The following is a 26,209-nucleotide window of genomic DNA, read 5'->3' on the forward strand; positions in this document are numbered from 1 at the left end:
GCTGCCCTTGTTGTTCTGGCTCAGACGAAGCACTGATTTATCCAGTCACACTTTAAATTAAAAAAAAAAATTTCGAGTACCCAATTTCTATTTTTTTTTTCAAATTGAGGGCCAATTTAGCGTGCCCAATCCACCTAACCTGCACAGCTTTTGGGATGTGGGGCTGAAACCCATACAGACACTGGGAGAATGTGCAAACTCCACGTGGACAGTGACCCAGCGGCAGGATTCAATTCCGGGTCCTCAGCGCCGCAGTCCCAATGCCACCGTGCCACCCTCCAGTCACACTCCCTTTTTTATCAGGAGCTCCACTGCCCTGTTTCATCCTCCCTCGGTAACCTCCTCCAGCCCACATTGCACTCTGCACTTTCTGATCTCTCAATTGATTTACTGCATCCTTTCCACTGTCGTCTTCCTTAACTGTGGTACCACCTTCTACCACCACACCTCGCAACTGGCAAAATGGTCTATGGGAGAGGAGATGGTGGGAGTGGATTCCATCAATTTTAAAAGGGAACTGGACTGATATCTGATGAACTCCGGGTTAGAGACATGAAGGAGGGATGTAGGTGATTTTCATTAATGGCTTGGATGAGGGATTTGAAGGGTGGGTCAGTAAATTTGCAGATGATACGAAGATTGGTGGAGTTGTGGGTAGTGAGGAGGGCTGTTGTCGGCTGCAAAGAGACATAGATTTTTTTTGATTTTTTTTTTCTCTATAAATTTAGAGTACCCAATTAATTTTTTTCAATTAAGGGGCAATTTAGCGTGGCCAATCCACCTACCCTGCACATTTTTGGGTTGTGGGGGTGAAGCCCACGCAGACACGGGGAGAATGTGCAAACTCCACACACACTGACCCAGAGCCGGGATCGAACCTGGGACCTCAGCGTCATGAGGCTGCAGGGCTAACCCACTGCGCCACCGTGGTGCCCCAAAGAGACATAGATAGGATGCATAGCTGGGCTGAGAAGTGGCAGATGGAGTTTAACCCTGACAAGTGAGGGATTGTCCATTTTGGAAGGACAAGTATGAATGCGGGATACAGGGTTAACGGTAGGGTTCTTGGCAATTTAGAGGAGCAGAGAGATCTTTGGGTCTATGTTCATAGATCTTTGAAAGTTGCCACTCAAATGGATAGAGCTGTGAAGAAGGCCTATGGTGTGCTAGCATTCATTAGCAGAGGGATTGAATTTAAGAGCCGTGAGGTGATGATGCAGCTGTACAAAACCTTGGTAAGGCCACATTTGGAGTACTGTGTGCAGTTCTGGTCGCCTCATTTTAGGAAGGATGTGGAAGCTTTGGAAAAGGTGCAAAGGAGATTTACCAGGATGTTGCCTGGAATGGAGAGTAGGTCTTACGAGGAAAGGTTGAGCGTACTGGGACTTTTCTCATTAGAACGGAGAAGGATGAGGGGCGACTTGATAGAGGTTTATAAGATGATCAGGGGAATAGATAGAGTAGACAGTCAGAGACTTTTTACTCGGGTGGAACAAGCCATTACAAGGGGACATAAATTTAAGGTGAATGGTGGAAGATATAGGGGGGATGTCAGAGGTAGGTTCTTTACCCAGAGAGTAGTGGGGGCATGGAATGCACTGCCTGTGGAAGTAGTTGAGTCGGAAACGTTAGGGACCTTCAAGCGGCTATTGGATAGGTACATGGATTATGGTAGAATAATGGAGTGTAGATTAATTTGTTCTTAAGGGCAGCACGTAGCATTGTGGATAGCACAATTGCTTCACAGCTCCAGGCTCCCAGGTTCGATTTCGACTTGGGTCGCTGTCTGTGTGGAGTCTGCACGTCCTTCCCATGTGTGCATGGGTTTCCTCCTTGTGCTCCGGTTTCCTCCCACAGTCCAAAGATGTGCAGGTTGGGTGGATTGGCCATGATAAATTGCCCTTAGTGTCCAAAATTCTATGATTAACCTAGGACAAAAGTTCGGCACAACATCGTGGACCGAAGGGCCTGTTCTGTGCTGTATTTCTCTCTGTCTGTGTAGGGTTAAACACGATTGCTCTTTTAAAATAGCAGCAGAAGCACAATTGGCCAAATGGCCTTCTGTGCTGTAGATAATGCTGTGTTGTTTATCCTGAGCATTTCTTTGTGCACATGCACTGAGGTTAAGTATATGTGTTCTGTTCTCTTGTCAGTTTATGGAGCAGGAGCTGAAGGTGACCCGTGAGCACCTGATTGAGATGGAGGGGCAGCTTGGTGAACAGGTCCGCACCCTACATGACCGCAACCTGGAGTGTGAGGAGCTGCGGTGAGTGAATGAACGGGAGGACGGGCACCCTCCCTGACCCCACCATCTCCCAGAGTCTGAGGTTAAGAAAGGGTCAATTGGGTAGAAGAGTGTTTACTTCCAATGTCTTCCCATGGCGACACTGAACAGCTACTTGTGTTGTACAGGAACTTACTGAGCAAAAACTTCCTGAGAAAGGGTGGACACTGACTGAGTGAGTGGAGGCTTCCTGAGTGAGTTTTGAGTAAGGTGAGGAGGGATACAAATGCAGTCTGCATGGCGGAAGGGTTGGGGGGAATGGGAAGATTTCTTGGACCCAGATAGAGGGGTTTTACAGCTGGAAAAGATGATTCAGAGATGGGGTTGGGATGCAGTCATGAGCAATTAAAATAAGGAAATTGCTGCTGTGAGTCAGATCAATGATAGGCTGCGATTAAGCTGAACTGAATTAGAGGTTAAATGGATGAAAGCCAAAGGGAGCGGTGTAGGTCAGTAAAACAGGAATGGGGGATCTTTGAAACAATGAACGGGAATTTGGGAGTTGCCTTCAGTGTGGCGAAATTCTCTCTTTCTCCTCTGCTATGGACTGAACCAGAAAGACCTGTTGTCCCCAGTCTTTGTGAAATCCTCATCGCTGCTCCTGACGGGACTTTGCAAAATGCCTTCCCATCATTTTCTTCCAAAATCTGCCGTTTGATTTTAAACAGCACAGCATTTACTTTTCGCTTTACGCACAAACTACAGCTTCCTCTTCGGCCCAACATCTGGATAGAGACATCGCAGCACAGAAGGAGTCCACTCGGAAGCTCTGTTAACTCTCTGTGGAGCAATCCGCCTTCCCAATGAGGAATGGGATGTGAATGTGACTTTGTTGCTGCATTGTGTGGGGACTATAGGAAGATCAAACGTTGCCTTCCATTAGGGTTTGGCCCCATCTCTGAGGTTGTGGTCACTTTGGGGATTAAAAATAGACGTTCCAAAGGTCTCCCCTCCTCGCCAAGTACTGAAGATTCCCGAGACCGAGTTCCAAGGAAGTTACTATCAAAGAAGGAGCCAGGCTCCCGAGACTGAATTCCACACGAATGATTGTCAAAGAAGGAACAAGCGAGGGTTACATATCGACTGATCACCCATGTGCAGTTTTTAAAAATATACACATGTGATGTGGCATTTATTGTCATCGCCCATGCAGAGATTGCACATTCTCCCCGTGTTTGCGGGGTTTTTGCCCCCACAACCCAAAGATGTGCCGGGTAGGTGGATTGGCCACGCTAAATTGCCCCTTAATTGGAAAACATGAATTGGATACTTTAAATTTATTTTTTAAAAACTAACTGCCCCCACATAATCAATGTCTTCTCGTTGAGTGAATCTTATTCTTTTAAGAAACTCGCTTTAATTTAATTTAATTTTTTTTTAAAAGGTCTCAGTGTGACCAGTGCCAGAGGAATCTGGATACAGTGAAGCAGGATGCACGAGAGATGTTGCTGGAGATGGGACAGCAGATGAACCAGGCTACAGTCGAGATCTCTGCTCTGAAAGCTCAGATACAAGACGTCATCAAATCTACTGCACCAACTAGAAAGAATTGGCAGCAGGTGAGTCTCCTGTTGTTCAGGATTCTTCCCCAGTCCCTGGGTCACAAGGAGATAGGGTTCCCAGTTTGTGGAATGGGTCATTGTGCTGAACACAGGGTGGCACAGTGGTTAGCACTGCTGCCTCACGGCACCGAGGACCCGGGTTCGATCCCGGCTCTGGGTCACTGTCCGTGTGGAGTTTGCACATTCTCCCCATGTCTGCGTGAGTCTCACCCCCCCCAACCCAAAGATGTGCAGGGAAGGTGGATTGGCCACGCTAAATTACCACTTAATTGGGTACTCTAAATTTATTTTTTAAAATTGTGCTGAACACTGCCCAGTCACACTCTGGAAAAAGCACAACAAATGGGTATTTCCAGCTGCCCGAGTTCTAAGCTCTGGAACTCCCTCTCTTGTTCTCGCTGTCATCCTCCCTTTCAGATGCTCCTTAATACCTCGCTGTGGTCAACTGTCCTAATATCAGGCAGCATGGTGGCACAGTGGGTTAGCCCTGCAGCCTCACAGAGCCGGGATCCCAACCCTGGGTCACCGTCTGTGTGGAGTTTGCACATTCTCCCCGTGTTTGCGTGGGTTTCACCCCCACAACCCAAAGATGTGCTGGGTAGGTGGATTATCATAGAATTTACAGTGCAGAAGGAGGCCATTCGGCCCATTGAGTCTGCACCGGCTCTTTGAAAGAGCACCCTACCCAAGCCCACACCTCCACCCTATCCACATAACCCAGTAACCGCACCCAACACTGAGGGCAATTTTGGACACTAAGGACAGTTTAGCATGGCCAATCCACCTAACCTGCACATTCGGACTGTGGGAGGAAACCGGAGCACCCGGAGGAAACCGGAGCACACACGGGGAGAATGTGCAGACTCCGCACAGACAGTGACCCAAGCTGGGAATCGAACCTGGGACCCTGGAGCTGTGCAGCAATTGTGCTAATCACTGTGCTACCGTCTGGATGGTGAAGTAAGCTATTGAACTGATAACTGTCCAGTGACCCCCTGCAGGAAGATGCACAACCATTGGTTTGGCTGTGATGTCCTCCAGCGAAAGCTCATTGTCTGAATTCACAGCTGAGGTATTAGGGCTGCTGATGGATCTGTAGCCCCCTTCAGAGAAGCAAAGGAAAGATAAGCAGTTAGTCTGGAGTCAGCACAAGGTCTTGGCACAGTTTTGGCAGTTGAATTAACCTGATTAACAGCTGTATTAATTGCTGAACTATCTGCGTGGAACAAAGAACACATTAATGGACAGATCATTTCAGCGACAAAGTTCTGGACGCGATAACACATTTTCCGGTTTATCCTCCTCTTCAGTTGAGGAACCTGTGTGGGGTGATGCTGGGTGTTTGGGGGTTTTTGTGAAATTGAGCTGATAGATTTGTATTGATACCAATATGGAACGGTGATGTTTCCTTGTTGATTTGATGGTTAGTGTGATATGTGGAATGTTACGCCATTGATTTTCAAATCTTTTGTTGCTGCTGACTGTTTAATAAACAAAATATTCCCAGGTTACCAGCCCTGACTCCACTGACATTCATTATAGCTCACACCCCTACCCAGCCCCACCTTCCCTCTCTACCCCCCTGACCCAGCCCCACCATCCCTCTCTACCCCTCCCCTGACCCAGCCCCACCATCCCTCTCTACCCCTCCCCTGACCCAGCCCCACCATCCCCCTCTACCCCCCTGACTCAGCCCCACCATCCCTCTCTACCCCCCTGACCCAGCCCCACCTTCCCTGTCTACCCCTCCCCGACATTCATTATAGCTCCCACCCCTACCCAGCCCCACCATCCCTCTCTACCCCTCCCCGACAGGCAGCTTCCAAGGTTAAAAGAGGTCAACAGTCAAAGTTGAGCAACCATAGTCTGTTGAGAAGAACTTGTATTTATATCGCACCTTTCACAACCTCGACACCGCATAATGCTTCACTGCTAGGCACATAGAACTGTAGAATTTTACAGCACGGAAGGAGTCCATTCCAATCACTGTTTGTTGATGTACCATTTGTCAATGTTCTCTGTTGATTATTCTTTTGTCGACTATGTCCGTACTGTGTACGTTCCTTCGGCCGCAGAAAAAAACTTTTCACTGTACTTCTGTACATGTGACAAATCAAATCAGATGGCCATCGTTTCTGCGCCAGCTCCCAAAAGAGCTACCTAGCCAGGCGCAGTCTCCGCAGCCCCCCCCCCCCGTCTCCGCGTGTCCCCCCCCCCCCCCCCCCCCGGTCTCCGCAGGCCCCTAACTTCACCACATCATGAGCCAATGTAGGAAACGGTGACTAAATTTTGCACAGCTGCGGGTTGATAACTGGTGATCTGTTTTTGAAACTTTGGTTACTGGATAAATATTGGATAAATATGCGGGAGGAATGACCTGCTTTTCACCCATTGGTGGGATGGAATCTCCGACATTCACCTGGGAGGGTGGAGGGGGCCATAATATTGCAGCAACTCTAAACAGCAGAGCAAGGGAGATTCCTGGCTCAGTGCTACTGGGGTGGCAATTGGGGGTACTGGCCTTGGTATGAGGAATGAGGGAGGCCTGTGTTAGTGATCTATTCAACGCTGGTAATATTCTGGGGTTTTATATTGTTTAATTTTGGTATCCATGTGGTGGCTGAAATTTCTGTGGTTTTTTAACTATTTGTTGGTGCTTTTGTTTACTCCAGAATTATCCAGCGGCCGTGGCTGGAACTGACCAATTGACCCCCGAGTCCCAAACAGAGGGAGAGGCTAAGGCAACGCAGGAGATGTCCCAATCCAGCCAAGGTAAATCTGTGGCAGCAGGATGGAAGCTGATTGGGGTTTGGCGTGCAAGGTTGGGCGAGAAGCTGCTCCTCTATCTCTGGATTTGATTCTTACCCAGAACTGAGGTGTTGACGATCACCTGGACGTGTTCTGCTCGAAACTCCAGTCTTTTCTAAGTGTCCTCAATGCCCAGGATAAAACAAGCTTAATTAGTGTGATTGAGGAAGTGTACAAGGGAACATCGACCTGCAGCCCATCAATGGAGTAGCACCTGATCGTTTACCCAGCCAATCTTGCTGCATACTGTGTGTGTGCAGTGAGTGTTTGCCTGTGAAACTTCATATGGGGTTACATGTGACACATGGCACTGAAACAGGCCATTTGGCCCAACCAGTCCGTGCTGGTGTTAATGATCCACTTTTTGCCCTTGGCTGCCCAATAATTAGTCACCAGGTTTGTATGTTCAAACACAATTACTTTTTATACCAAGAACTATCATGGAATACAACTGGAGGGCAGCACGGTGGCCTAGTGGGTTAGCCCTGCAGCCTCACGGCGCCGAGGTCCCAGGTTCAACCCGGCTCTGGGTCACTGTCCGTGTGGAGTTTGCACATTCTCCCTGTGTCTGCGTGGGATTCACCCCCACAACCCAAAGATGTGCAGGGTAGGTGGATTGGCCACGCTAAATTGCCCCTTAATTGGGAAAAATGAATTGGGCACTCTAAATTTATTTTTCTTTAAAATGAAATGCAACCGGATAACAAGCTAATACTTACTACCCCCCCCCCCCCCCCTCTTAATGGCCCCATCCTCTACCCACCCACACAACAAACCAGGGGCGTGGGGGGTGAAAATAATGAGGATGATGTGTTGTTAAATCATATAGTATCATTAAATCATAGAATTTACAGTACAGAAGGAGGCCATTCAGCCCATTGGGTCTGCACCAGCCCTTGGAAAGAACACCTTACCTAAGCCCACACCTCCACCCTATCCCCGTAATCCAGTAACCCCACCTCACCTTTTTTGCACACTTAAGGGCAATTTAGCATAGTCAATCCACCTAACTTGCACATCTTTGAACCGTGGGATGAAACCAGAGCACCCGGAGGAAACCCACGCAGACATGGGGAGAACGCGCAGAATCCGCGCAGACAGTGACCCAGCGGGGAATCGAACCTGGGATCCTGGAGCTGTGAAGCAACTGTGCCAACCGCTGTGCTACCATGCCATCTTTACTCTTTCCTCACAGCACGCTCGCTGATTAAGTCTCTGGTTTAATTGTTGCATAATCGTTCATTCAGCATTCCAGCAGGTTAGAGAATTCCGTACTCGCAGGCAACGGGCTTTCTGATGAGACGCTTGCATTCTTGTCAAACCGTGCGTCCAGCTTGAAGTTTGACTTCAGGCCCCTGCAGTCTCAAAAGAACAGCAGCCAGACTTGCTGGAGAGAAAGGAGGGGGTGGGGGTGGAGTTAAGGCCATAATTAGATGAGCTATGATCATTTTGAATGGTTGAGCAGGCTCGAGGGGCTGAATGGCCTCTGTATTTCCTTATATAGCTGCCTGTTTTATTTCCCAATCTTCAGCCCTTCAACATCAGCTTTTCTCCACCCCATTAACCTGGTTTTTGTCATATATCTGTGGAGCATATTATGTAACAGTCACTATATGTCCCCCTAATTTTATTTCTCTTATTTGCTCATGATAATGCCACAATACCAGATCCTATTGCTAATCTCGGTTGGCCTTTTTACATGTTAGGTTAGAAAGAAGTCCTACATGCGCTGTAGGAACTCCAATCCCGTACTTCCCGTACCAACCTCCCCAAACAGGCGCCGGAATGTGGCGACTAGGGGCTTTTCACAGAAACTTCATTTGAAGCCTACTCGTGACAATAAGCGATTTTCATTTTCAATCTCTTATCCCTTTTACCCATCTCTTCTGTCCAATTTAATATCATGGTAATTGAAATCAACCATGATTAATATTTTGTGTTTTTAATTTACTCTTCTCTCATTTGTCTGCATATATCTTCCGCCAGCTCATTGCGCTCTGTAGATTACCACTATTAGCATGGTTGATCCTTCATCATCTTTCCTCTCTGGCCCTGTGGATCAGACAACACAGCTGATGAATGTGATCTTGTTTTGTAGTCAAATAGCTTCCCAATGTTCAACTAGGCTCACGCGTGAAAATGACCACTTGTAGTTATAGCAGACAGTAGTGGTGAAAGTATCCCTTCGGGCATTTCAAGACAACCTTGTTGCAGTGTTGTGATGGAGCTGTGCTGTTTGATTACTGCATTGCTGTGATCTCTTTTCGATTTCTATCTTTTTACAGAGCATCAGGAAGGGACTCTGTGTGACATCAGGAGTGACCACAGTGCCTTTGTTCCCATTGGGCCAACAATGCTGAATCCACCAGGTAGAATTCTGGCACAAATACCCTCCGTACCATTGAAATAACCGGCTACAGCCAGCATTCGTGGAGGGAGGCACTCATCAATCCGTGCTGTCCCTGTCCTGGGAGTGTTTGATGGGGACAGTGTAGAGGGAGCTTTACTCTGTATCTAACCCCGTCCTGTACCTGCCCTGGGAGTGTTTGATGGGGACAGTGTAGAGGGAAAGGGATATTATTTATACAGATTTTTTTTGTCAGCTTAATTATACTACCGTACATAAAACGTTAAGTATTTTTAAGTTATAAACCTGTGGACTGCGGTTTATTGGGCTCAGCCAAGGACTTCCGGTATTTTAAAATCCAATGTCACTTGTGCTGTGACTCTGGGTCAAGTGGGGCTGGAATTGATCACTCGTTAGTCGAATGTGTGGTGCTAATGCTGACAGTGTAAAGGGAGATTTGCTCCCTGTGCTGTACCTACTCTAACAGTAATGTGTAGTGCCTGCTGTGGGAGAATGAACGTCCTCTTATCTGATGAGCACAATGAAGTAATTGGCATTCCCCCCCACTCTCTCCCGCTGCCTGAGATTCCAGCAGCCCCCCTGCATTTTTAATAAATTCAGTTTGACTTGGAGCAGTGCTGATGTCTTGCAAACCTCCTGAATGGTCATATTGGAACAAACCAAATATTCCCATTCCCTCGGATGCTCATTAGAAACTCTGCTGAAACTCTTGTGACCATTGACACTGCATCATCTCTAAACCCTCAGTGTTTAGAAATCCCCCCCACGTGACCTATTCTTATCCTGAACCTCTAGGCACCCCTGTCACACTTGTTCTTCTGACTGGTCTTCTCAGCCTAAATGCTACTGGGATTTTCTATCTCCTTTGCCTCCTCCACCAGCCCCAATCAAAGTTCCAGTGTTTACAGCACCCTCCTCTGGAACTTCCTCCTCAACCCTCTGCCTCATTGGCCTCTCCCTCTGTAAAGGTCTCCTGGAAATCCTGCCTCTGCTGGTTCCCTTTCACTTTCCCCTTGCTGCTGTGTAAGGTTTGCTGATGTTTGTGTGCTGTGTAGAGCTAAGTGTTTGTGTCTCTTTTTTTTTTGCAAAGAAACTCCTCTTGGCAGTGGAAATTGTCACGGTGCTTTCACGAAGGTTGAGCCCATAACTGGCAAGAAACCGGGTGAGTTGTTGCTATGGTTTGCTTTCACTGTGACATTATTGGGTGAATCAGCTGACACATTGTGAACGATGGAACAGGCTGCTATCTCTCCTCTGGGTTTGTTACGGGCTCCATTACCCACAGTACAGCCCCTTTAGTAAAACTGAATGTAATATGGCTGCCCCCAGCCTGAACTTCATGGCAGAGGTCTCAGTGACTATGGCAGGCCGGTAGGATCTTTAGTAGAGGGTTGCAGTTAAATCCCAACATGATTAGTGCCAAACGAGGTAATCATTGACTAGGGACCCACAGATCAGTAATTCCCATGTGCATGGCTATGGTAGGCTATTCAACAGTGAATGGCATCACAGCTAAACTGTAACAGCTCTCCCCCTTTTCCTCTGCCTCCCTGACCCTCTTCATTCCTTTTAGTGGAGTAGCATCCCTGTTGGAGAGGGGTGAGGAAGGTTTTGATATAGAACATAGAACAGTACAGCACAGAACAGGCCCTTCGGCCCTCAATGTTGTGCCGAGCCATGATCACCCTACTCAAACCCACGTATCCACCCTATACCCGTAACCCAACAACCCCCCCCCCCCCCTAACCTTACTTTTATTAGGACACTACGTGCAATTTAGCATGGCCAATCCACCTAACCCGCACATCTTTGGACGTGGGAGGAAACCGGAGCACCCGGAGCAAACCCACGCACACAGGGGGAGGACGTGCAGACTCCACACAGACAGTGACCCAGCCGGGAATCGAACCTGGGACCCTGGAGCTGTGAAGCATTTATGCTAACCACCATGCTACCCTGCTGCCCTTTGTTCACTAATATTGCAGAGATTTCACTAAATGGTCTAAGGGCGCTTGTGACATTTAGTATCACGATGCAGCGACTGCCTTTTCTGCTGGCAGTGGAGGTGGCACAGTGGTTATCCCTACTGCCTCACAGTGGCAGGGACCCTGGCAGCATAGTGGTTAGCACTGCTACCTCACAGCGCCAGGGACCTGGGTCTGATTCCGGCCTTGGGTGACTGTTTGGAGTCTGAACGTCCTCCCCGTGCCTGCGTGGGTTTCCTCCGGGTGCTCCGGTTTCCTCCCACATCCAAAGATGTGCAGGTTAGGTGGTTTGGCCATGATCAATGCATGGGGTTATCGGGATAGGACAGGAAAATGGGCTGAGATAGAGTGCACTTTTTTAATGCCGACCCGATGGGCAGAATGGCCTCCTTCTGCACTGTAGGGATTCTATGGATATCCCCTAGTTGGCCAGGCCTAGACTCTGCTTTAAATACTCTATTCTGTACAGTTTGGGGAACTGATTTGGCTGCAGCCTGTCTCTATTTGTGTCCAGTGCTACTCTTACCCAAGTCGGTATTTCTCTTCCCACTCTAGAAGTTGAAGATACCCTGTTGCTGATAGTGGCTGAGCTTCGGGTCACCCTCCAGATGCTCCTCGAGTCAATGCAGCTGCAGGTGAAAGACCTGCAACAGGAGATGTAAGTCCAGCGACCGAACGAACCGCAGTCCCTTTCAAATCACTGTGCACTGGACAATGTCAAATGTTTCTGAGTGTTTTGCCTTGTGCAGGCTGAGCGTGGCTCTTATTCTGCAGCTCAGGATAGGTCTTCCTGGTCACTCAATGGGCAGCACTAAAGTTCCACTCCAGAGACTTGCCACAGGTATAGAACTAGGAGGAGTGCCGTAACTATCTGAGGGTCAGGATAATGGGGGACGGTGAGTAGGACACTACACTATTGGAGCCAATCAGCCCTTAAAGCAGATTAAAAATCATTGATTTTATTACACCTGTGAAAATTGGTTGCTGTATGCTTACAAAGAAGGAGCTTTCAATTCTTTCACATTTCTTTCTCAATCGTACAGTACACAAGAGGCCCTTCAGCCCATCTAGACTGCACGGACAAAAAAATAACTACTCTAATTTACACTAATCCCACTTCCCAGCACTTGGTGCATTGCCCTGATTGTTCTCCCATTTCAAGTGCTCATCCAAGTATTTTTTGAGGTTATGAGATTTCCTGCCTCGACTACCCTCGCAGGCAGTGCTTCCCAGATTCCCACCACCTTCCGGGTGAAACATCTTTCCTCATCCTCTCTACATTTCCTGCCTCTGACCTTAAAACTATGCCCCCTTGTGGGCGATACGGTGACGCACTGGTTAGTGCCGCTGTCTCACGGCAACGAGGTCCCGGGTCACTGTCCGTGTGGAGTTTGCACATTCTCCTCGTGCCCGAGTGGGTCTCGCCCCCAAAACCCAAAGCTGTGCAGGGTAGGTGGATTGGCCACGCTAAATTGCCCCTTAATTGGGGAAAAAAAGGATTGGGCACCTTAAACAAAAACAAAAGTATGCCCCCTTGTTATTGACCCTTCAACTAAGGGGAACAGCTGCTTTCTATCCACCCTGTCCATGCCTCTCATAATCCTGTCCACCTCAATCGGGTTCCCCCTTGGCCTTCTCTGCTCCAGAGAAAACAACCCGAGCTTGTCCAGCCTCTCTCCGTGTCTAATACTCTCCAGCCCCAGGCAACATCCTGGTGAATCTCCTTTGCACCCTCTCCACTGCAAACACTTCCTATAGTGAGGTGTCCAGAACAGCACACTGTACCCTAGCTGTGGCCGAACCAGCATTTTGTACAGCTCCAACATAACCTCCCTGCTCTTATAATGTAACTAATGCCACAACTTAAGGCAAGTGTCCTGTATACTGCCTTAACTACCACATTAATCTGCTCTGCTGCCTTCCGGGATCTGTGGGCAAGTTCGATCTCAATGCCCTGGAGTGTTTTATAGCCAATGTAGTGTAGTCACTGTAACGCTTACATTATTATTGACCAGATTTCAATGTATTGTTTGATGGGGTACCGATTGGCAAGTTAATGGTTTATACCAGTTGGTGATCTTTGGTCCCTCAAGCACAGACTGTTCCCTGTGTGAATCTGAGTTCCATTCTGTTATTACTCTACTGTTTTAATGACGTCCGATCCTGTTTAAAGGAGCTCCCAGATAAAGGTTTGCGGGGAGGCAGTGGTGTAGTGGTATTGTCACTGGACTAGTAAACCAGAGACCCAGAGTAAAGCTTTGCGGACCCAGGTTCAAATCCCACCTCAGCAAATGGGGAAATTTGAATTTTTATTATTATTTTTTTTATTTTTTTTTGAAAATATTTAGATTACCCAATTATTTTTTCTATTAAGGGGCAATTTAGCGTGGCCAATCCACCTACTCTGCACGTTTTTGTGTTGTGGGGGCGAAACCCACGCAGACACGGGGAGAATGTGCAAACTCCACACGGACAGTGACCCAGAGCCGGGATCGAACCTGGGACCTCAGCGCCGTGAGGCGGTTGTGCTAACCACTAGGCCACCGTGCTGCCCGGGAAATTTGAATTCAAGAAAAATCTGGAATGAAAATGTCTAATGATGACCAGGAAACCATTGTCATTAAAAACCCATCTGCTTCACTAATGTCCTTCAAGGAAGGAAATCCGCCGTCCTTACCCGGTCTGACCTACATGTGTCTCCAGACCCACAGCGATGTGCTTGACTCTTAACTGCCCCCTCGAGGGTAATTAAGTCCTTCAGACTGACCGCACTTTTACCAGTGTCACTATCCAGCTTTCTTCAAGCAATGAGCTCGCTGTAACCTGCCAGAACTGAAAATTGTTAGAAATGGAGAATGAGGAGACAGCACTGCTGCCTCACAGCACTGAGGACCCGGGTGCGATCCTGGCCCTGGGTCACTGTCCATTTTGTTCATATTACTGGGTGCGTTCCACACACACCTGCACTGGGACTTTGGACTGATTCCTCACTGCTCTCCACAGACTGGCTTCTGGAGTTAGTCTTGATCAAGATTTCACGTTGCTTCCATTTGCTCTTTTCTTAGTGCAAACGTGCGGGAGCAACGAAGGGTCATGTTCAGCAAGAACTGGTCGGAAGTGAGCAGCCTGCAGAGCAAGGTTTTAGTCCTGGAAACTGAGAACAGGAAGCTGAACAGAGATCTTCAGGCGCAAATTAAGGTGTGAATAGTAATGTGAATGTGTAAGTTTGTGTGTTCAGTAGAGAGGCCTACACTCCGACTAAGGTACCATGGTTCTAAGGTGCCATGTTACAATGTCATTGCGATACAGACTCACTGACCTCGTCTGTGATGCAGAGGATGCTGAATCAGTTCAGTTGTAACTGGAAGCAATCATTCACATTTTAATGGTGAGTTTAGTTGAGATCAATTTTTACGGCAGAGTAAGTCACGAGGCTGACAGATTGGTTTAATCCTCTCGCAGACTAACTGTGAACTGAAGCAAGCTTCATGATGAAACGATCCTTGATTTTGTGCAAAAATAGGAGTAAATATGAAGCTTGAGAGCTGGTTACAAACATAGATATATACATAGATGCATAGAAGATAGGAGGAGGCCTTTTGGCCCTTTGAGCCTGCTCCGCCATTCATCACTATCATGGCTGATCATCCAACTCAATAGCCTAATCCTGCTTTCTCCCCATAGCCTTTGATCCCATTCTCCTCAAGTGCTATATCCAGCCGCCTCTTGAATATATTCCAAGTTTTAGCATCCATGAATTCCACAGGCTCACCACTCTGTGTGAAGAAATGTCTCCTTATCTCTGTCCAAAATGGTTTACCCTGAATCCTCAGGCTGTGACCCCTGGTTCTGGACACACCCATCATTGGTAACATCTTCCCTGCATCTACCCTGTCTAGTCCTGCTAGAATGTTATAAATCTCTGAGATTCCCCTCTCATTCTTCTGAACTCCAGCGAGAATAATCCCAACCTAGTCAATCTCTCCTCATATGACACTCCCGCCATCCCTGGAATCAGTCTGGTAAACCTTCGCTGCACTCCCTCGAGAGCAAGAACATCCTGCCTCAGAGAAGGAGACCAAAACTGCAGACAATATTCCAGGTGTGGCCTCACCAAGGCCCTGTATAATTGCAGCAACACATCCCTGCTTCTATACTCGAAACCTCTCACAATGAAGGCCAACATACCATTAGCCGCCTTTACCGCCTGCTGTACCTGCATGCTTACCTTCAGCGACTGGTGCACAAGGACACCCAGGTCCCGCTGCACACTCCCCTCTCCCAATTTACAGCCATTCAGGTAGTAATCTGCCTTCCTGTTTTTGCTTCCAAAGTGAATAACCTCACACTTATCCAAATTATACTGCATCTGTCATTGATTTGCCCACTCGTCCCACCTAATTTGGTATCATCTGCAAACTTTGAGATGTTACATTTTGTTCCCTCATCCAAATCATTAATATATATTGTGAATAGCTGGGGTCCCAGCACTGATCCCTGTGGTACCCCACTAGTTACTGCTTGCCAATTTGAAAAGGGCCCGTTAGTCCCTACTATTTGTTTCCTCTCGTCAACCAGTTTTCTATCCACCTCAATACATTTCCCCCAATCCCATGCGCTTTAATTTTGCTCAGTAATCTCTTATGCGGGACTTTGTCAAACGCCTTCTGAAAGTCCAAATATATCACATCAACTGGCTCCCCCTTGTCGACTGTACTGGTTCCATCTTCAAAGAATTCCAACAGATTTGTCAAACATGATTTTCCCTTCATAAATCCATGCTGACTGACTGATCCTGCCACTGCTTTCTAAATGTTCTGCTATAAAGTCCGTGATAATGGATTCAAGGATTTTCCCCACTACCGATGTTGAAACTCCCCTCCATCTCACCCCTCGGATTTGCCTGGCCCAGGCCATTCCTTCAGGGAAGCTCAACACAGCTTCAAGAATACTATCTTCTATCTAATCATCCTGCAATGCTCTGGTTTGAACATTGTCTTCAGTAACTGGCTATATCCTTATTTTGCCCTCCTTTATTTCAATTGCCTGACATCCGCATTTTCCATCTCTCCCTTCCTCAGCTCTACATCCGTTTATTTCTCCAGTTTCGCTCTTGTCTGTGGCCCGCACAAGATGGTTTTACTTTGCTCCACTGTTTCGACTGGAGTTTTTTCCCCCCAATTTTTTTAATATTCCTCTTTCACTTTTGAAAACATAAAGCAAGTTCTAAATTTGCCTCTACAGACACCAACCAATTTCTCCTGCGTTTACACATTATTGCCAAGTTACAGTAATTTGGGAGGGGGATGGAGTGCTTCAGGGTTAAAGCAAAGGTTCTAAGGTACCACGTTAGTGTCATTGCGTTGCAGATTCACTGACCTTTGCCTGTGATGCATAGAATACCGAACATGGTTGATCAGTTCAATTGTAACTGGAAGCAATGATTCAAGAATGTGGCAGCTCAAATGATTAGAGTTTAGTTAAGATCCAGTCTTGCGGCAGATTAAGTCACGAGGCTAACAGATTGATCTTACTCTCTCCTGCAGACTAACTCTGAACTGAAGCAAGCTGTAAATATTCATGATGAAACAATCCTTGATTTCAGTAAACAGATGGAGACTAATTTGAAGGAACACAGTGAATTTCTGGTAAGATGGTGTCTCTGTCTCATCCATAAAGAAATATTCAACTCGTGCTTTCAAATGCAGCAGGGGGAGAGCATGCAAACTATTTCTATATCTGCTGAGTTTGCAGTTAGTCCAGTGGCCTTGAGGCTTACAAATTGGCAGTTTTGCTCGGTGAAGCCTTAATGATGGTAATTAATGGGCAGGGCAGACATCCACACAGCGCTGCTGAAAACAGTTTTGGGACCTTGCAGAGAGAGCTTTACTCTGTGTCTGACCCATGCTATATTTGCTCTTTAAATCTAAATGTTCTCGGGATGTGGGAGTCTCTGGCAGGGCCAGCATTCACCGCTTATCACCAATTGCACTTGTGAAGGTGGTTGTGAGCTGCCTTATTGAGCTGCTTCATCCCATGTGATTTGGGTACCCCACAATGCTATTAGGAAGGAAATTCACCAGTGAACCATAGAATCCCTACAGTGCAGAAGGAGGCCAATCGGCCCATCGAGCCTGCACCGACCCCTTGAAAGACCACCCCACCTAGGCCCAGTCCCCCTAACCTCACCCAACCTTTTGGACACTTGGGGCAATTTATCATGGCCAGTCCACCTAGCCTGCACATCTTTGGACTGTGGGAGGAAACTGGAGCACCCGGAGGAAACCCATACAGAAATTGGGAGAACGTGCAAACTTCACACAGACAGTCACCCGAGGTCGGAATCAAACCCGGGTCCTGGCGCTGTGAGGAAGCAGAGCTAACCACTGTGTTGCCGGTGTCCCTGCGCTGTGAGGCAGCAGTGCTAACCACTGTGCCACCCTGGTCCCTGGCGCTGAGGCAGCAGAGCTAACCACTGTGCCACCCTGGTCCATGGTGCTCTGAGGCAGCAGAGCTAACCACTGTGCCACCCTGGTCCATGGTGCTCTGAGGCAGCAGTGCTAACCACTGTGCCACGGTCCCTGGTGCTGTGAGGCAGCAGAGCTAGCCACTGTGCTGCCGGTGTCCCTGCGCTGTGAGGCAGCAGAGCTAGCCACTGTGCCACCCAGTCCCTGGTGCTGTGAGGCAGCAGAGCTAACCACTGCTACACGTGTCCCTGCACTGAGGCAGCAGTGCTAACCACTGCTACACGTGTCCCTGCGCTGAGAGGCAGCAGTGCTAACCACTGTGTCTCCCACGTCCCTGGCGTTGAGGCAGCAGAGCTAACCACTGCAGTGACAGTGAAGGATCAGGTGATGGTGACTTGGAAGGGAACTTGCAAGTGGTGGTGTTCCTCCACATCTTCATCCTCTAGGTGCTAAAGTTTGACGGTGCTGCCAAAGCAGCCTTGGAGAGTCGTTTTCCAATTAAGGGGCAATTAAGTGTGACCAATCTACCTACCCTGCACATCTTTGGGTTGTGGGGGCGAAACCCACGCAGACATGGGGAGAATGTGCAAACTCCACACAGACAGTGACCCAGGGCCGGGATTCGAACACAAGTCCTCAGCGCCGCAGTCCCAGGGCTAGCCACTGTGCCACATACCGCCCGTTGAAATATAAACGTAGAGTACCCAATTCTTTCTTTTTTTTTCCACAATTAAGGGGCAATTCAGTGTGGCCAATCCACATAACCTACACATCTGAAACCCACGCATACATGGGGAGAATGTGCAAACTCCACACAGACAGTGACCCGGGGCTGGGATTGAACCCGGGTCCTCGCCATTGTGAAGCAACAGTGCTAATCACTGCGCCACCGTGCTGCCCCTAAAGGAATCTTTGTTATAAATGTAACTAACATTGTACCTGCTCTGGGAGTGTTTGGTAGGTCAGTGTAGATAGAGGTTGAGACCATGGTCAAATCGTGGACTGAAACTCTCGGACTAGACTAGTTTTAAAAAGAAAGTGGCTGCAAACGAGATGAGACCTTGGTGAGAACTGTCCAATCTCAGAATTGGTCTATAAGTAAACTGGAGAGATTCTTTTATATTTCAGGCCATGAAGGAAGAAGTGAGTGGTCTGAAACGGCAGCTCCAGCGCTGGGAGATTGAGGCGCACGCCTGCCGCGAGCAACTGAACAAAATGCAGAGCTCGGATGGAGCGTGGGACATGAATTGGCTGGAAGAGAAAGTAGAGCTTCAATGCCAAGTAAGGAACTAATTGTGTTCTGGGAGAGATGGTGATGACAGTGTGATAACTTCCAAACCTGGACTGGGTACAGTTGAATATATATGTAATTTATTGCCCATGCCTCGAGCTGCACCGACAGTTAAACATGGTGTGGGTTTGGAGTGTAGGTAAGGACGTCTGCTTTCCTGCCCTGAAGGGTATCATTGAGCTAAAAAAAAAGTTTCAACAATCCAACAGCTTCTTGGTCACTTACTGACACCGTCTTTTACATTTTCTGAATTTTATGAAAGTGAAATCTCAAACAGCCGAAATAGGATTAAAATTTGTGTTCTGTGGATTATTGATCTAGTAACGTGACCATTCCACAGCATCCAAATTGAATCATCTACAGCCACGGATGCTGTTGCCACTTTGGTCTGGCTATCAGAAGAAGCTGCTGGCTATTTTGTGTTTTAGTCCTGCAGCGCTATATTAGCCAGGCCTCCTCACTCTTGCATCCTGTCTGCCAGTAATCCTGCTGTAAAGGAAATGTGGGTGAATATTTGCTCCTTGCCAGGGTCGCCATGCTGGGGTGTCAGTGGTGCATCTATTAAATCTCAGGACTGGAAGTAGCTCATGCTGTAATACAGAGGATTCAATTTGGACCACTGGGGGTTTTGATCTGTTCTGCTTTATATCCCTTTTGCTCTCCGTGGCACGGTAGCATTGTGGTTAGCACAATTGCTTCACAGCTCCAGAGTCCCAGGTTCGATTCCGGCTTGGGTCACTGTCTGTGCAGAGTCTGCACATCCTCCCCGTGTCTGCGTGGGTTTCCTGCGGGTGCTCTGGTTTCCTCCCACAGTCCAAAGATGTGCAGGTTGGGTGGATTGGCCATGATAAATTGCCCTTTGTGTCCAAAATAGCCCTTAGTGTTGGGTGGGGTTATTGGACTATGGGGATAGGGGTGGAGGTGTTGACCTTGGGTAGAGTGCTCTTTCCAAGAGCCGGTGCAGACTAGATGGGCCGAATGGCCTCCTTCTGCATTGTAAATTCTATGATGCCGTCCCCCCATTGCTGACCGTCCTCCTCTCCGCCCCCAGCAGCCGACAGGGACCAACTCTTTGACGTACAGAATGAACGAGCCCCGTCTTTTGTAGAACCCCTCGATCGCCCCTCTCAAGGTGAAACTTGACTTTTTCAAGGTATAGGAATTCCATCAAGTCTCCCAGCCACACTGAGACACAGGGTGAAGTAGCTGACCTTCACCCCAGCAGGACCCGCCTGCAACCAATCAGCGAGGTGAAGGCCAAACACCCGCCCCTATCTGTAGCTCCGGCAGGTCTGACACCCAAATGTGGCACCAAGGGGATTAGCTCCAAATCGATTTGCAAGTTTGCCAACATGGTGCTGAAGAAAGAGCCCCAAAACCTCCCCAATTAGGGGCAAGACCAGAACATATGGACATGATTGGCTGGGCCCTTCTCACATCGCTCACAATTATCCTCCACTCCCGCAAGCAACCGGCTTATCTTCAACCTCGTTAGGGTGTGTTTTATGCACCACCTTTAATTGTATAGACCCTAGTCTTGCACATGAGGTTGAGGCATTCACCCTGCGCAACACCCCCCCCCCCCCCCCCCCCCCCCCAACACCTCTCTGTCAACTCCTCCAAACTCGCGAACCACCCCTCCAGAAACAAATCTCTCGTTCCTACCACCCACTTGTCTCCTGACCCCAGAACCTAACGTCCAATCTGGCTGGTTCAAACAATTGATTTGCGCAGATTGGTGTCTGTTTCGACACTGGCCCTAGTTTGAAGTGCTGCTGAAATTGTCTCCATATCTTGTGTAGCCACCACCACCGGATTACCCGAGTGTTGCCCTGGGGAGAACGGAAGTGGAGGCAGTACCAGCGCCCGCAAACCCCATCCCCTACATGAGCCTGACTCAAATTGTCCCCCCCATACCAGCCCAACACGTTCTCTGCCCAATAGTAATAAATCAGAAAACAGCAAGCATTGGAATAAAAATAGCAACCATGGCAGAATATTCATCTTTACTGATTGAACCAGCCTGCCAATGATCGAGAGAGGCTGTTGGGCTGTCTCACCTCTGTCGATCCGCCTTGACCCCGCCACCAGTCTTTAAGTTCAATTTGCTACCTGTGCCCCCAACCCAAATACCTAAAGTGGGTAGTCGCCAAGTGAAACAGCAATCGCCCTCTTCCCCAGTGGGGAAACCAGGATACACTCTCTCTTCTCCAAATTCAATTTATATCCTGAGAGAGCCCCAGATCATTTCAGCAGCCCCATAATATCCCCTGCCCCCCAGTCCCGTGTGGAAGTGCCCCACATTGGAGGAGGATAGGGCGAGGTTGGAGGAACCATTTGGGGATTGAGGAGGTGCAGGCGGCAATAGGGAGAATGCAGACAGACAAGACACGGGGGCCACATGGCTTCCAGGTGGAATTTTACAAGAAGTTTGGGGACCAGTTGGTGGAGATGTTTGAGGATGTCCTGAACAATCTCCTCGGGAGGCCGTCTACCACCTAAGCTGGCCAGCCAATAAGAGACTGGCCTTCCCCCCCCATACTCATACAATGCTCCTTTGGCCTGCCTCACTAGCGCACTGCATTACCTGTGGACAAAGTTCAAACTATGCCTACAGTTTCTTCGTACTGGCCAAAGCTCTGGGGTCGGATCTTCCGAGTACTTGCCATTAACCTCCAAAATTTAATTTGCCAGCTGTTGCCGCTCCTCCCTGCCCCCTATGTAAGGTTATCTCACCTAAGTGAGTGATGTTAATAGGTTTATTTCTATATCTTGAGGTGAAAAAACTACGAGAGGCTTATATACAGAAGGAGAATGACATCCAGGAGCTGAAGGTGAAAACGTACAGTCACGTGAGTAATACCTTTCTGAATGATGTGGCTAACCAGTGTAGTTTATGCCTGTCTCTTTATCAATTCTCCTTTCTGGTTTTCATTCTTCTCTTCAGTTTTTACTGGTTGGTTTTGGTGCTCTCCCTCACATCTGTTTATCCGTCTCTGTGGTCAGTGGAGCTCAGTCTTCTTTGTCTTAAATAGCGAAACATAAAAAAATAGGAGCAGGAGGAGGCCATTCGGCCCTTTGATCTTGCTCCACTATTCACTATGATCATGGCTGATTGCCCAACTCAGTAACCTGTTCCCGCTTCTCCTCCTTTCTGCCCCCACCCCCCAAATGCTATATCTAACTGCTTCTTGAAAACATGCAATGGTTTGACCTCCCAACTGCTTTCTGTGGTAGCGAATTCCACAGGCCGACCACTCCTCCTCTGTGTCCAAAATTTCTTAACCAGGGGCCTCACGGTAGCATGGTGGTTAGCATCAATGCTTCACAGCTCCAGGGTCCCAGGTTCGATTCCCGGCTGGGTCACTGTCTGTGTGGAGTCTGCACGTCCTCCCCGTGTGTGCGTGGGTTTCCTCCGGGTGCTCCAGTTTCCTCCCACAGTCCAAAGATGTGCGGGTTAGGTGGATTGGCCATGCTAAATTGCCGGTAGTGTAAGGTTAATGGGGGGATTGTTGGGTTACGGGTATACGGGTTACGTGGGTTTAAGTAGGGTGATCATTGCTCGGCACAACATCGAGGGCCGAAGGACCTGTTCTGTGCTGTACTGTTCTATGTTCTATGTATCCTTAGACTGTGGCCCCTGGTTCTGGGCACTCCCCACCATCTGGAACATCCTTCCTGCATCTACCCTGTCCAGTCCTGTTAGAATTTTATAGGTTTCTATGAGGGCCAACCCTCATTCTTCTGAACTCCAGCAAATATAATCCTAACCGACTCAATCTCGCCTCGTACATCAGTCCTGCCATTCTAGGAATCCGTCTGGTAAACCTTCGCTGCACTCCCTCTAGAGCAAGAACATCCTTCCTCAGATAAGGAGACCAAAACTACACACACTCACCTCAGTTCCTCTTTTTAAAGGACCTGTACCCGGGTCAGTATGGGACGGGTGGCTATGTGCGTTGTTAGTAACACCTCTCTTTTCTACACGTTTCTAGAAAGCTATTCTGGAAGAAAATTATCAGAAAGCAGAGGCAGAGCTGAGCAAACTCGACGACCTGATTGAGCATGTCAGAATAGTAAGTCACTATGAGGGTGGAGGGGAATGATGATGATTATACTCGGTTTTGAGGTAGGTAAGTTGTTTGCAGCAATTAAGAGTTAAGGAAACTTTCAATTCATCAGTCCCAAAACTCCAAGTGAGGCAAACCTCTCCAGATCTCTGCTGTTTGATGGGAGCTAGCGCAAACGTGTGGAGGCTCCAACTAACCCAGAGATGAAGGGATTTTTTTTTTTGAAAGTTATTCATTTCTGGGATGTGGGTGTCGCTGGTTAGGCCAGCATTTGTTGCCCATCCCTAGTTGCCTTTCAGAAGGTGGTGGGTGAGCTGCCTTCTTGAACCGCTGCAGTCCCTGAGGTGTAGGTACACCCACAGTGCTGTTAGGGAGGGAGTTCCAGGATTTTGACGCAGTGACAGTGAAGGAACGGCCGATATATTTCCCAGTCAGGATGGTGAGTGACTTGGAGAGGAACCTCCAGGTGGTGGGGTTCCCAGGTATCTGCTGCTCTTGTCCTTCTATATGGCAGTGTTCATGGGTTTAGAAGGTTCTACCCAAGGAGTCTTGGTGAATTCCTGCAGGGCATCTTGTAGATGGTACACACGGCTGCCACTGTGTGTCGGTGGTGGAGGGTATGAATGTTTGTGGATGGAGGAAGCAATCAAGCGGGGCTGCTTTGTCCTGGATGGTGTTGAGCTTCTTGAGTGTTGTTGGAGCTGCACTCATCCAGGCAAGTGGAGAGTTAGTTTATACAGTTCTTGCAGTAGGGATGGTCCTAAGTTCTTCACAACCACTGAGCTTACTTTTAGAATGTGGTCACTATTTTAGGCCAGTGCAGCAGCCGTCCTCGCACAGCAAGGTTCCATGAAAAACAATTGAGGGTAAGTGGTCAGTTAATCTGATACTTGTTGAGGGTGGGGAGGAGTCTGAGATCTTGCAACAATCTTCCTACAATTTGTAGAAAATTAGTTGACAAAAACATTGCTTTTGATGGTGGTGCAGTGGTTAACACTGCTGCCTCACGGTGCTGAGGACCTGGTTACTGTCTGTGTGGAGTTTGCACATTCTCACCATGTCTACGTGGGTTTCGCCCCCACAACTCCAAGAAGTGCAGGGTAGGTGGATTGGCCACGCTAAATTGTCCCTTAATTGGAAAAATGTCTTCTAAATTTATACAAAAAACATTGCTTTTGTGCAAACTAAGAAAAAAATGGGTCTAAGACATTGGGCAGATCAGATTCGAATGAACTTGTTTCTAATTGTTTCTCATACGCTGTGAATAATAAGCAATTTGTTAGCTTGTCTTCACTTTTGAAATACCACCTGCTCAATAAGTCCTTGATCGCTTTCCTGACTAAACATTGAGAGATGGGCGTTAGCATGACTGCACAGAATAAGGCAGTCTTGAGCTGGATGGTCTATTCCCGCACCTTTTTCTCCCGTAACAATGAGAAAGTGCAGTCGGCTCTGGTGTGTTGCTTGTGTGAACGTGGCTGGGGTCGGGGAGGGGGTCTGAAACCCTCTTGTCCTATTGGAATTTGTTGACCTAATAATGAGACATTTGCAAGTTATATAAAGCATGGTGGGTCATGAGGATTCCGGGGGAATTGGAAGTTCCCAGGATAATGACTGGATTACCTACTTTACAGAGAGAAAGACTGAAATTAGAATTCAATTAACGTGGTAACTTCTGCTTTCAGACAGTCTTTACGATTCCCGTCCCAATGGAGTCGAAGGTCAATCCCTTCCAGAACAAAAATAAAAAAGATGTTGAAAAGATTTTGTTGCCCATATGTTACGCCTGAGATTCAAACTGTTAGTTTATTTTCAGATGCTGGTTGACCTAGCATGTATCTCCAGCATTTGGCCTGCTGTGTTTAGCCTTCCACATTTTTATGGATTTTACTGACTTTGCTTTTTGTATTTCAGGTTCTCTTGTCTGTGCCCAACGTTGTCGCAAACTCTGTTGAGCTGAGGGAGCTCCTGCTCGAACTTGGAGAAGATGTGGAAGAGTAGAGCATGTATCTCAGCTGCTGTTTCACTTTCACTGGGGTGTGAATCACTGAGCAAGTGAGAGGCGGGGAGAGGAATGAAGTTGAAAGCAGGAGTGAAATGTAGGGCAAAATTGCTTCCCATGAAATTTTAAAACGCTGCCTTTAACTCGGTCCATGGTTTAAATGGCAGTGAATCTATCTGATACTCCAGTGTGATCAGTTCTTGAAATCAGACTGTCTGTGGGTCTCATTTGTATATTGCTAAAGTTTTTTGTCTTGCACTCATCAGGACAATCAAGAGAATACCAAATTTCAAATGATCATAATTGACACCAAAGAAGAAAAGGGGGTGCTTTGGGAGAGTTGGCAAGTCAGCTCTGGCTGAGGCATTGCCATGCAGAAAGTGGTGAGGGACTATAGGCTCCCCGTGCTCCTGGGGTATTTAGTAAGGGTGTAATGCTTGAATATATTCCTTTTTTCAGAGAATGGGTCCCTGTGTTTGAATGTTCCTAGCCAGCGTAAATGAGCTCAATGCTTGCCAGAAGTGACCTGCATTTAAATGCAGGGGCTCATTCTCTGCACACACAAGGAATATGTTATGCCCAGAACCATGGGGAACCTTTTAGTCCTCAGTTTCTTTGGCTGAGAATCAGAGTTGACTTGCCAACTAATCAGCACCCTTTTCTCCTGTAGTATAAATTGCCGTGATCGTCCTTTAACATTTGGCACCCCAGCGTTTTGTTCTGATGAAGACAATTCAAGGGTTGGGCAGCATGTCTGTTTCTTCAGCAATACCCGTGTTCAAATTCTGCCGTCCCAAGTGACATTGTATCCTCCTAACCCAGTTCATGCTTTGCTGACTCTCCAAAACACCTGTACACTGTAAATGACGTGCAAAGTATTATTTATAAATAACAGTTGTGCCTCCTGGCTAATGTTTGTGATTATCGAATTACAGTTTATATTTCTGGCTGTTCTGCTACAATTCATCTGCTCACATCACTGGTTTAGACCAGCTTTTTTCTTTTTTTTCTCTTGTTGGAAAAGAATTCTGTTTTTTAGCATAAAATAAAACTCCTGAACAAAAATCCACGAGGTTGATGTGTTATTTATTGGGATCACTGACAATTGAGGGTCATGCCATGCAGCATCGCTTTGCACTGTGGTGGACCAAAATACCGTTTATTGGTTTATTTAATTTTTTTTTTTGTTAATTTAGTGTACCCAATCATTTTTCCAATTAAGGGGCAATTTAGCGTGGCCAATCCACCTAGCTTGCACGTTTTTGGGTTGTGGGGGCGAAACCCACGCAGACACGGGGAGAATGTGCAAACTCCACACGGACAGTGACCCAGGGCCGGGATCGAACCCGGGTCCTCAGTGCCGCAGTCCCAG

General features: G+C 47.7%; 1 protein-coding gene across 1 annotated transcript in view; it reads left to right on the plus strand.

The window, feature by feature from the left end:
* The window catches only part of LOC119975162 (sperm-associated antigen 5-like), a 47,016-nt gene extending 21,114 nt beyond the window's left edge, over positions 1 to 25,902 (plus strand). The window contains exons 10-21 of the mRNA XM_038814747.1: positions 2,154 to 2,266; positions 3,669 to 3,843; positions 6,519 to 6,618; positions 8,940 to 9,023; positions 10,113 to 10,184; positions 11,563 to 11,665; positions 14,073 to 14,205; positions 16,554 to 16,655; positions 18,603 to 18,755; positions 21,543 to 21,617; positions 22,761 to 22,841; positions 24,750 to 25,902. Of these exons, the coding sequence (XP_038670675.1) occupies positions 2,154 to 2,266; positions 3,669 to 3,843; positions 6,519 to 6,618; positions 8,940 to 9,023; positions 10,113 to 10,184; positions 11,563 to 11,665; positions 14,073 to 14,205; positions 16,554 to 16,655; positions 18,603 to 18,755; positions 21,543 to 21,617; positions 22,761 to 22,841; positions 24,750 to 24,836 (1,278 nt within the window). The 3' untranslated portion in view covers positions 24,837 to 25,902. The remainder of the gene's footprint in view (positions 1 to 2,153; positions 2,267 to 3,668; positions 3,844 to 6,518; positions 6,619 to 8,939; positions 9,024 to 10,112; positions 10,185 to 11,562; positions 11,666 to 14,072; positions 14,206 to 16,553; positions 16,656 to 18,602; positions 18,756 to 21,542; positions 21,618 to 22,760; positions 22,842 to 24,749) is intronic.
* Positions 25,903 to 26,209: the final 307 nt, after the last annotated feature.

This window comes from Scyliorhinus canicula, chromosome 12 (assembly GCF_902713615.1).
Source record: "Scyliorhinus canicula chromosome 12, sScyCan1.1, whole genome shotgun sequence".
Lineage (NCBI taxonomy): Eukaryota > Metazoa > Chordata > Chondrichthyes > Carcharhiniformes > Scyliorhinidae > Scyliorhinus > Scyliorhinus canicula.